The sequence below is a fragment of the Tursiops truncatus genome, chromosome 14, assembly GCF_011762595.2.
Source record: "Tursiops truncatus isolate mTurTru1 chromosome 14, mTurTru1.mat.Y, whole genome shotgun sequence".
Classification (NCBI taxonomy): domain Eukaryota; kingdom Metazoa; phylum Chordata; class Mammalia; order Artiodactyla; family Delphinidae; genus Tursiops; species Tursiops truncatus.
This window is the reverse complement of record NC_047047.1, coordinates 83976134-83988138: the sequence shown is the minus strand read 5'-3', so window position 1 is coordinate 83988138 and position 12005 is coordinate 83976134. Positions and strand designations below refer to the sequence as shown.

Below are 12005 nucleotides of genomic sequence, written 5' to 3'. Positions count from 1 at the left end.
TCAGCTCAGACTGGGCTTCAGCCTGGGTGTTAAAGGGGTGGGTAGGATCTCAGCATCTCCCCACATCGGGGAGCTGAAACAACAGACGTTGGTCTCTCCGTGCTGGATGCAGGACGTCTGAGGTCAGCGCCGGCGTCCTCAGGTTCTGGAGCCGCTTCCTGGTGTACAGACGGCCGCCTCCGCTGTGGCCTCACCTGGCAGAGAGAGGGAGCTCTGGACTCTCTTCCTCTTCCTATAAGGACACGAATCCCATCACGGGGGCCACAGCCTCATGACCTCCTCTGAACCTAAACACCTCCCAGCAGCCCCACCTCCAAACACCATCACACTGCAGGTCAGGGCTTCAACACAGGGATTTGGGGGAATGCAAACAGTCCATAGTAGGGGCCGTTACTGGAATAGCAAGGATGATGGAGGCAGGGGACCGCGGATGCTGGGCGAGGGGCAGTTACTTTAGTGACCCTCGTGTCACCTGCAGGGCAGAAGAACATACAGACCCTCTGCCGTCTGGCAGGATGGCAGTTTCTGGCCTCATACGGCCACCGTCTCCCCAGTGTGCCCTGCGCTGTCTCTGCTGTTTGGAATGATGTCTGAAGCCTTAAAAAGTCTTCAGGGCCGTCAGAGGCTTTATGTGTGTAGTTTCTTTATTTATCGTATATATAATTATATATATAGTCCAAATATATAGTCTCTATATATCATATATAGGCTATATATAGTCTCCCTGTATTATACATAATATAAATATATATGTAAGTTGCATTTTACTGTATTTCTTTTTTTTGAAAACTGATTATTAAATTATGTTATATTATCTAAAGTCTGGCCTGCAATTTGCAATTCCTTATCAACTTTTCCTAAAGGGGGAAGGAAATGAAATGCCAGTTTTACCTCATGTTATCAAATCTCCTGGTAGATTTTTTGGGGGAAGTATTAGAAATGGACAGACACAGATTTCCAGAGGGAGCATTGCTTCTGCTGTGACCTCCCCTGCTACCGTGACCTCCCCGAGGTCTGTCCCCTTTGAGCCCAAAGCTGTTCTCTCTCTGCTCTGGTCTCTGGAGAGACACCCTCTCTGTCCGTCTGTGTGTCCATCTGACTTGGCTCTAAAGCACAGTCCCTGCCGGCCAGAGGCCCCGTTGTGTCCTGACTCTGCCCGGACCAGGGACAGAGGTAGCACAGGGCAATTTCCTCCTTGAAGGTCAGTGTCCTTGGGGCCAAGGGTGGCCTGTTTTCCTCTGTAGGTGATGAGCTGCTGAAAAGTGACCCTGTGACCACAGAAAACAGACCCTGAGGGACAGGGGGTCTGCTCTGCAGCGGTCAATCAAGGACAGTAGCCGTGATTTAGGGCAAGTGTGTGAACGTGTGTCTGGAAGCAGCAGAGCTTCTGAGACGGAGGAGGGGCTTACACGGCCCCCTTCCCTCCTCTCGGGAATTTTCCTCTCCGAGCACCGGCTCCTGGGCACGTACACCTCCCGGAGTTATCAGTCATCTTAGGGTGATTCTTTCCATTCTTGTCCTTGCCCCTGCCCCACCGCCAGGCCCCGCCCTCACCCGTGAGGCCCAGGACTGCACTGCTTCTCTGCTGCCCCTGCGGGCCCAACATTCACCGCTTACAGACAGAAGGGACCCTCTCGCCTTCTATCGTTTTTGGAGTTGGTGGTAAATGGTCCCTATTTATGAAGTGATGCTTACGTGGGCTGAAGGTTAGCCTATCTGTGACTTGCTCTGCACAGCCCTGTTGTTTCATACGGGCGCTCCTTCTGTGAGAGGTGGAATGATTGTTTCCTGACTTTAAGAAGCAGTCCAGGAAGGTTAACCACCTTTCCCCAAAGCACCGAAGGAGTGAGGAACGGACTCGGCATCCACTCTCTGATCTTTCAGACCCCAAGACCCCACAGCTTGGGTACGACCAGTCACTGTCAGCCAGAGTAGGACAGGAAGTCTCACACCTTCCGTGGTGGAGCTGCTCTGAGGAATTCACTGTTATCTGCGAGCATCTGGTCCACCGTGCTCTCTTTCGCCAGCACCATTGTTTCTGCTTCCACCCAGAAGCTTGATGAGGCTTCTCTGAACAATGTAAGGGAAACATTCACTCTCACCACGCACCTAGGTTCCTGGCAGGCCCTGCGGTGGGTATACCCAAGGGCTTCATCCAGGAACTTAAAGTCACGATGAAATCACTTTTATATTGTAAAGGCGACTTGGAGTGCTTTTGTTAGGGAGAAGGCTTTTGTTTTGCTCAGGAAGCATGCCGTGAGTGTTGGCAACTCAACTCCGCATGGAGGCCTGGGCTGCCAGGATGCCACTGGCAAAATCCGTGACCTTGAGGGGCTGGTGACCTCTCGACTGAGAAGCCCCTAGTAGCACCTGGTCCTCGTGAGCACAGTGCTACAGGACGGCTGGTGTGGAGTCCCCAGCAGCCCCTCCGGGGCGGGTCACTGGGTCTGGGGTGGGAGTGGGGTGTGGGCACAGCTATGGAGTTAGCCGACCAGGCAGAGGGCAGAATGTGGGAGACGGGTCACCTCCAGAGGACAGGACGTGGTCAGGAAGGATGTGGGCTGTACGTGGTCTGTGTCTGGCCGAGGCGGGTAACGTGACCAGGGTCTCCGTGCCGAGCTACAGCTGGACCTCTGGCACGGGGGCTCGTGCCCCCCAAACACTGGTCCAACAGCAGCTTGATGAGGGCCACGTGGGGCATCTGTGACCTGGGTACCCCCCCCCCCCCGCCGCCCCCGACCCAGAGTCAGGATCCGCGTTTCCCCAGGCGGCCCCAGGGACTGTAACGTGCAGTCCCCGGGTTTGTCCAGCTTTGCCAGGCGAGAGCCCTGAAGACTTTTCAGCTGGGTCACGCAGAGCAGCTCAGCTTGCGTTTCAGAAAACAAATCCAAAGGCTGTTAGGAGTCTACAGAGCAAGGCCGTGAGAGGCAGCCTGGGAAAATGAGGCTTAAAGTGGGACGTGACTATCCGTGGTGTGTGGGTGAAAGAAAACAGAATTAGGAGTTCGAGGAACAGAGCGTCTCCGTGGACAGAAGTCATCAGAAATGGCCCCAGAGAGGACAAGCTCCAGCCAGAAGAGGCGTGTGTTCACCCGCGCCTGTGCTTCCTTGGACAGATGAGGGTCTAGGACAGGGGGTGAGTCGGGGGGTGGCCGTCTGGGCCCTCGCCACAACCCCCAGAAAGCCAGGATTTCCTGATGCTCCAGCGTGTGTTCAGGCTCCACGAGGCCGACCTATAAAATCATCAGACTGGAGGCTCCCTGGGCGGACCACCCAGCGGGGCCGCTAAGGACCAAAGGACACCACCGCCCCCGGCTCTGCCCGGCCCTCGGAGGAGTGACTTCCCGCCTCAGACACGCTGGGCCTTGTGCTTATTTCCCCTTTTCTCAGAAAGAGGCTCTGTTTACAGGCTCAGTTAAGTGAACAAACAGCGTCAGCCTCTCTCTGTGCTGTTTACTGAGCTGGTCCTTTTCATGGACGATAGGAGAGAAAATGGCGCCTCCTGTACATGGAGAAGCAGAGGGCTTTGTCCAGAAAACGCACTCCTGTTCCTCGGTCGCTGCTCGCTGAGGTTTGGGGGCCGCGCACCGAGCCGGGGATGTGGTGACAGAGGCTGACATCAGCTCAGGGTCCCGGCTCCAAGAACCTGACGGTCTGGTGAAGGTTGTCAGGGGAAGGTGATTGGAGATGGAGGTGGGACGTGAGGACACCTGGAGGTGGTAGGGTGCAGGATGTTCCCTCGAGCTGTCTCTCACTTCTAGACAGTCCGAGGTGGAGGGTGGGTCTCCTCTTGAGTACTGAGAACATTTTCTTGGTCTGAGCTGAGAGGAAGGACTTTCAGGGCGAGGAGGATGGACCAGACATAAAGGAAGTCATTGCATCCCGGAATAATCCTGCCAGGGTGGCGGGAAGATGCACAAGCAGAGACTCGTGGGGAGTAAAGCACAGCCAGGGCTGGGGGCAGCTCGTGGAGCAGCAGGGGGCTCTGACCTACTTGTACAGAAGTCCTGCATCAGCACAGAGTCCCTGAACCCGGCGGGGGTGGGGGTGGGGGAGCCAGGCTGCCGCAGAGACCGAAGCTGGAGCAGGGCTCCCTCTAGTGGCCCGTGAGCAGTCTGTCGGGGACGCTCCACGGAGGATGGAGAGCCTGGGGACTCACAGGGACCTGGGGTGGCAGCAGCTCCCTCTGGGTGTACGTTCTTCCTCTGCTGTTGTCCTCATTCTCTCACATCCCCAATCAGAGCTTTAAAAAAAGAAACTGGGACCAGGCAGGACTCATTCACTGAACAGAGAGGACTGTCCCACCCACCCCTGTTTTTTCCCTTCCTTCTCAGGATGACTTCCTTCTGATCCATTATGATAAAGGGCCCTGCAGGAACAAGCTGGGTCATTCCAGGGCATCTGTCATCTGGCATCGGACACAGGTAGGAGGCCGCTCACCTCACACTCTGACCTCTGGGGGAGAGGGGGAGAGAGTGTGTGTGTACATGTGTGTGGGGTTTCCAGGAGACTTGCCGGTTGGTCAAAGGTCTGTTATATAGAAAAACAGCTAGTAAATGGGGTTCCTGCCTGAATTTTTCCTGGACCAAGATGATGCTTTCAGTAGGCCTGGAATAAATATGCACCACGCTTAGCCCCGATGATGCTTCAACATCAGGCTTTCCATTGCTTGCACCTACTCTCGACCTTGGTAATGACCCACTGTGCTTAGTCAGTCCTTGCATGGCCTTTAATGGAAGAGCTGTCCATAGAGGCTCCCAGGTGAGCAAATTAGTCACAGAGAAGGGTAAGAGGGAAGGAATGGAAAGGTCCCTGGGTGATGATGTCTGTGCAGCTGGTGCGGTTATTCATACTTTCAACACGTATTTATTTCCTATTGTGTGCCTGGCAGTATTCTAGGAGCTGGGAGTACTCCAGTGAATAAGATAGATGCATCCTTCTCTGATGGAACCCACATTCCGTGTAGGGACAGATAACGTATATATATATGATGTGAATTCAGCTACAGGGGAGGTGGACTGGGGAGGGGTCTTTTAGATGGTGTGGCTGGGAAGGCTTGTTGGAGGTGTTGCTTTAGGACTGAGCACTGAGTGTTGGGGAGCCGGCCATGGGAGTAGGTGGGACAAGGCAGAGGAGACAGTGCAAGCAGGGGGGAACGGAGATGGGCTGATGGGAGGAACTATGGCATAAAGGTCCATGGGGACCAGGAGGCAGCAGTGGTCAGAGATGATCAGAGTTGACCCCATGGGCTTTGCAGGATGAGGTGCGATCTTCGGGGTGTGCTCTGGGCACGGGGGGAGCCCACCGAGGGGAGCTGCAGGCAGGACTCAGGTGTGCGCCAGCTCCTGGGTACGGGGAAGAGCCTTGATGGGCTCCGACCATTACCACATTGTCGGCATTTCTCAGCACAGCCTTGAAGCAGGCGGTCTGGGAGATGCAGGAACCGAGACTCAGGCAGTTTTGTGGGAATAGAAGGAGACCACCCGTAAGTGTGCTTCTTCGGTGATCCTCACTGCAGACCACGTGGCAGGGCTGATGAGCCCCCAGGTGGCCGGACAGTAGACGGTCCTTGCTTTGCAGGCCATAAGGTCTCTGTTGCAACTCTCAGCTCTGCCTGGTAGGGAAGCAGCTGCCGCAGCCAGTAGGCCAGCAAAGGCCCGTGGCTGCATTCCAGGAAAACGCTTTAAACAATCAGGTGGTAGCATTGACTGTGGTGAAGGCTGCACAATTCTGAGTGCACTAAAAACCATCAAACTGTGCAGTAAATAGGTGAGTTGTGAGGTATGTGAGTTATAGCTCCATAAAGTTGTAAGAACCAAACTAAACAAAACGGACCGCGGACCAGATCTGGCCCGAGGGCCAGTCTGCCGACCTCAGCGTGGAGAGTGGATTTTAGCTGCATTTTATTTCGTCCTCCTGGCCAGTACGGCCAGCTCCAGTGCTCGCCCCTCCACCTCTGCTGTGTAAAAAAAGCACCCCAAACAACAGAAATAGACTCCCTCGCGGTTCTAGAGGCCAGGAGTCTGGAGTCGAGGTGTGGGCAGGGCTCCCTCGGAAACCTGCAGGAGGGCCCCGCCGGCCTCTTCCGGCCCCTGGCCGTTCCCTGCAGTCCTAGCTCCCAGGTGCGCCTCTCCAGTACTTCATCTTTCTCTCTGCACATCTGTCTCTGTGTCCAAACTTCCCGATGGATAAAGACAGCAGTCATAATGGATCAGGGCCCATCCTGGTAATGTCATTTTAACCTGATTCCCTCTGTAAAGGCCCTCTTTCTGCATAAGGAGCTGTCTCTCCATGTGGTCTGAGCTCCCTAAGAGCACGGCAAGCTTCCCAGGAGAGTGTGAGAGCTGTGGAGACCCTGTCCAATAGCAAGGCTGGGCTGGGCGCTCACACCTCAGCCCTCGTGCCTGCTTATCCGCGGGAGTGAGTCACGTGTTCCTGGGGTCCTGGAACAGTTGCAGTTCCTGGTAACAGTCATTTAGAGAACGGGCCCTTGAGAAATGCAGAAGCCTGGATGGGGGTCCGTAGCCTCCCCTGTTGTTGAGGAAGGATCCTGGGGGCACCTCCCACCAGCCTCTCTCAGCATCGTCGGTCGGCACCTGCCAGGGGCACCTGCTGAGTGCCAGCTCTGAGTCACCCCTGGAGCCACATGGACAAAGGAAGCCCCCCCCCCTCCGCCCCGATCTCAGGCCCCTCTTGGTGCTGGTGGAATTGAACAAAGGCACTCGGGGTGCAGGGGTCTCTTCCTTGGGGTGTGAGGAACCCTGGAGACACACAGGGCTGTAGACAGATGTCCACACATTAGTGTTGGATTTGGGGTAAACAATAAAATATGAGCGAGCAGTGTCAAAAGGAAAGTAAGGGAGTCACGAAAACTAGCAAAGCATGTGACATATAAACCAGGAACGAAGGCCAGAGGCTTGGGAATTAGCGAGGGACATGGTGTGCAGTGGAAGAGCCCCGCCCAGAGCAGACATTCGTGTGCAATCACAAGACCAATTCGCTCTTAAGCCTTCAGTTTTCATAGTTAGAACCGCCTCCCAGCACATGATACAGAACCTCCATTACTGAAAGGAACTTGCACTCTCGTAATTTGCTTTTGGAGGTAAAGCATCCACGTGGAAGCTGGGAAAGGCCTCCCTTCCCTTGTGAGTCTCCTGGCTCTCCATCCAATTGGTGGCCTCCATTCCCTTACCCCTCAGACGGGCTCTGGCTCAGGGCACGTTCATCATCTGCTTCGTCAGTGATCCGCGAGTGGAGTTTCACTTTGCATTTATCACCAAATCTCTTAAGCAGAAATGCAGGTTTGATTATCTTCCATCAATTTACTCAGGAAAATTGCATTCAGTGTCTTCCTAGCGCCCGGACGTCATAGTAGGCGCTGATGTCCAGGTGCTCTGGGATGGCGGGCAGGCCCCCGTTCCATGGCCTGACTCTGGGTCTCCCTCCACAGCCCCTCCTCTTTTTCTCCTCGTCACTCACTGGCCTTCGGGACGCAAGCCCCCAGCTGTGCTGTGTCCCTCTCCCTGGCCCCGCTGTGGCCCCGCTGTTGTCCTGGTCTTCATCACCCACCCCTGTCTCTCCCTGTCTTGTCCATGCCCAGCTCTGCACGTCCTAATTCTGCCCCCTTCCCTGACCACACTGAGGGCTCACAGCCCGGGCCTTCCACCTGCCCTCGTGAACACCTCTGGAAACACGCTTGTTGTGCGGCGGCCCCTGCCTTTCCCGGCGCTGTTCCAGCCATCGTGCGTAAGAGACAAGGGCGGCATTTCTTTCTCAGTCAAGTAAATCTTCTTCCTTAGGGGGCCAGCACCTGACAAGGGGGAGTCGCACCCACACTGGCTCTTCCTTTTCTTCTGAGCAGGAGACCCACCTCCCTGTAAAGAGAGAGCTCACTTAGCCCGAGGTTGGCATTTCACACGCGGCTGATTGCTGATGCCTGTGTTCACATGTGGTGGAGCTGTCCTCACTCAGCCCCCCCGAGGCCAGGCTACAGGGCAGGGGCCTCGCGCAGTGACCTGTTCTGAGGGTGTTTTTCACTACGCTCAGGAAAATACACGCAAGTTGTGTCTTGTACTTGAACTAGACGCCCAGTCCTCTCTGTCTTAAGTGCTGGGGCCTTTGGAATCGCTCTTTGGCCACAGATGTTGCATTGGTGGAATGAGAACATTGGACTGGATCATTATCCAGGGTCAACCGTGGTTTCATTATTCTACATTTATAGGCAGGTGGGACCAGCGCTTGTGACCACGGCAGGGAGGGGACGTCGTGTCAGCCCTCTGTGTGCATTCCTAGAGCCCACAGCCCCCCGGGACTGCAAGGCTATGTCTGCCTCACTTCGGTTTCCGTCCTGGCGGCCCCACCGAACTCACAGCTTCGTGCCTACCTGGCTGCTGGCCATCTCCACTTGGACGTCTAACGGTACATTTCAGCTAGCACAGGCGCGAACAGAAGTTTAGATTTTCCCTCAAGATCGCCTCCTTCTCCAGGTCTCCCTCATGGCGGGAAGCACACCCCCAGCTTCCGTATCTTCTGAGCAAAAGACCTGGGCCGCCCCCAGCACTCCCCGCAGCACCCCTCCACTCCGGCCACATCACCTCCTTCCTGCTCCCTGAACGCTACTCCCAGGCTCACTGCACGGGTAGCCGTCTTAACGTTCCCTGCTGGGGTTCTTCTCCTGCAGACAGCAGCTCGGCGATCCCATCCTCAGAGACAGCTTCCCGTGTCTCCCTTATCAGGCCTCTATCTCCACCTGTCTGACCCCTGCGGGTCCTGACGCCTCTCCTGGGGCTGTTTTCAGTGTCCTGACTCTGTTTTTGGGCAGAAGTTTTTCATTGTTTGCATCCACCTCCTCCTCCCAACAGGAGAACCCATTCTCTCAGAGGACAAAAGCAGACCCTAACTCTCTCGCACTCTATCCAATCCAGAACGGCAGATATTCATGAAGCAGAGAAAAGAGGGGCTCTGTGGTGGGGCGAGGAGGACTGCAGTGGGAGCAATCGGTAAACGTTCCATGTAGACGACGCAGCTGCCACCGGCCCCCTTAGCTCATTCATCCCCTGCCTCAGAACACACACAGGGCCAGCGCAGTGAGGATATTCAACAACTGGCCATGGGGCGGCAGGGGGCGGGGCGGCGTCAGCACCCCCAGGATGGCTGTTTCAAGTTGCCAAGGTGATGTCATTGGATGGAGAACTGGAAAGAGACATGGGAGCAGCCCCCATATACCCCAGCACAGCCCTCGGCCAGTGGCCCGGCCTCTGCGCATGCAGGCCTGGGCACAGCAGACACCCAGGCTGTGTCCAATGCCAAGTTTCAGTGAATTAAATGTGTCCCGTTCATCTCACCATCTCTTTGACTTGGGTTAGTGTTCCCAAGCCCTGGAGTGGTTTTGTCACAGAACTCTCTGGGGCCAGAGGATTCAGAAGCTACTAGATTCCATTGAACTGGTTCATCCTATAAACACATATTGGACATTGGTTAAGGCAGAGCCACCAGGCTGTGTGCAGGGGCTCATGGTGGTCACACAAACTGTGTCCTGCTCCGAATGAGTGTACCTCTTGAGAAACTGTCTGACTGCTTAGCCGCTCCTTCAAATCAGGGTTTGCCAGTAGGAATGATCCTCGTTTCACCGTGATTCCTTCTTTATCCTTCTGTCTTCCTACAGTATATCATTTCTGCCTGACACGTACTTATAAGTTGCTCACGAAGTGATTATTTTTGTTGTGAGGTATTTGCTTCCTGTCTCATTCTTTACTGTTGGCTGACTTCCCTCTGACAATACCTGTATCCTCCCATCACCAGTTGGGACCCACTGGGTAACATCGCTTGTTCAATGGCATGCAAAGAAAGAGACAAGATAGCCTGAGAGAAAATGAAGATGGGGTCTTATTGACCAAGAATGTGAGCATTTGGTGAAGGATTTTGGTGTGTTATTGGTGCAAGAGTCCCTGGCTCCCTAGAGACTGAGAAAGTGTCCCAGGTGGTTGAGGTTATCCAAGATGCCCTGCAGATCGGTGATGCCTTCCTGGGAGGTTTTATGTATTCTGAAATATCTGCGTGCGTGATTTTAACAGAGCACGATCTGAGTCCACACCGCGTGATTCCACCGTTGACATTATGTTCAGACAAATGCACTCAGCCAGGCGGCAGAAAACACAGATTCTGAGCATAAGCACAATCTAATTTAGAAACACAACACGGTGTGTGTGTGTGTGAGAGAGTGTGTGTGTGTGTGAGAGTGTGTGTGTGTGAGATGATTTTCCAGCAAAATCTAAGGGTGCGCTTTCATTCACACTGCTGTGATGCTGCAGCGTAGCCTCATACTTCAGAGCTGATACTAGCTCTTGGAGATCTTTTACTTTATCTGCTTATTTTATGATTGAGAAAACTGAAGCCCAGAGAGGTGAACACACTGAGTCAGGATTAGAACCATGAGCCCAAGGGGTTCATGTATTTATCGCTCTGAACACTAGGTGGCGGACGAGCTCCACCTTCAGATTCCGATTCTGGACTCCAGCAGCTGGTGGAGGGGGAACCAGTTAAAGAACCACCCCCCTTGCTTCTTTGTCCAGCCTCACTGTCTGATTTGAATGACAGTATGTCTACATTCGAGGCTTACTTCCTTCGGTATTTACTCATACCTAGGGGTAAACATATGTTTTTTAAAAAAATCAAAATTCGTAGCAGTAAATGTTGGGTTTTAAACTCCAGGGATAACACAGGTCTGGTCACCCCCTAATGCACCACGCCTGTGCCTTTCTGTTCTCCCACCTGGAATGCCTTATCCCACTCATTTTTGTTTACCACCCACGTCCTCATAACCCTTATAATCTCAACCGTTTCCCATTGCACGCAAAGTCTCCTGCCCCTGGCTAATGTAGGTGTCTGGCTCCTGGGCTCCCTTTACACCCTGGAACCCAATGGCAGTTTTTGTAAAATGTATTATTATCAGTTGTAGTCATGGTCTCTTTCCACCAGACTGGGTGGTCCTTGAGAGCCAAGATCTAATGTGCCTCTGTGTTTGCCACCGCTAATACAGCCTTTGGCTCGGAGGAAGCTTGTTGGTTAACTGGATGTATAATTGGATGGATGTTTGGGTATTTAGGTGGAAGGAGGGAAGGGAAGAGAAGGGGAAGGAAGAAAAAAAGGGAAAAAAGGGAAGGGGGAGTGAAAGGAAGGAAGGGAAGGGAAGGAAATATGGATGGATGGATGGATGGATAGGTGAGTGGATGCTGGATAGATGGATGACGGATGGGTGATGAGTGGATGACTAAATGGATTGATGGATGGATGATACAGGTGGTAGATGATGGAAACACGCATGGGTGGATGGACGAGTAGATGGAGAGATGAAAGATGTATGGAAAGATGGGTGGATGTTGTGTGTAAAATGGATGGATGGATGGATAGGTGGATGGATATACGTGGGTGGATGATGGATGCGTGGATGAAGGGATGGATGGATAGATGGGTGGATATAGGTGGGTGGGTGGATGGGTGGACAGATGGATGGATGGATGGGTAGTTGGATGGTTGGGTGGGTACAGATGGATGGATGGATAGATGGGTGGATATAGGTGGGTGGATGGATGGGTGGACAGGTGGATGGATGGATGGGTAGTTGGATGGTTGGGTGGATACAGATGGATGGATGGACAGATGGGTGGATATAGGTGGGTGGATGATGGATGCGTGGATGAAGGGATGGATGGATAGATGGGTGGATATAGGTGGGTGGATGGATGGGTGGACAGGTGGATGGATGGATGGGTAGTTGGATGGTTGGGTGGGTACAGATGGATGGATGGACAGATGGGTGGATATAGGTGGGTGGATGGATAGATGGGTGGATATAGGTGGGTGGATGGATGGGTGGACAGATGGATGGATAGATGGGTAGTTGGATGGTTGGGTGGGTACAGATGGATGGATGGACAGATGGGTGGATATAGGTGGGTGGATGGATAGATGGGTGGATATAGGTGGGTGGATGGATGGGTGGACAGA

The 12005-nt window shown here is 53.8% G+C and overlaps 1 protein-coding gene across 17 annotated transcripts in view; it reads left to right on the top strand.

The window, feature by feature from the left end:
* RNF144A (ring finger protein 144A) overlaps positions 1–12005 on the top strand; it is a 123352-nt gene that overhangs the window by 107094 nt on the left and 4253 nt on the right. For 12 of the 17 annotated variants that reach the window (XM_073791615.1, XM_073791618.1, XM_073791613.1 and 9 more), the window contains 2 exons: positions 4334–4423; positions 8221–8417. In XM_073791615.1, the coding sequence (XP_073647716.1) occupies positions 4334–4423; positions 8221–8415 (285 nt within the window). In that variant the 3' untranslated portion in view covers positions 8416–8417. The other 5 variants (XM_033838057.2, XM_073791620.1, XM_073791619.1 and 2 more) reach the window with 3 other exon arrangements.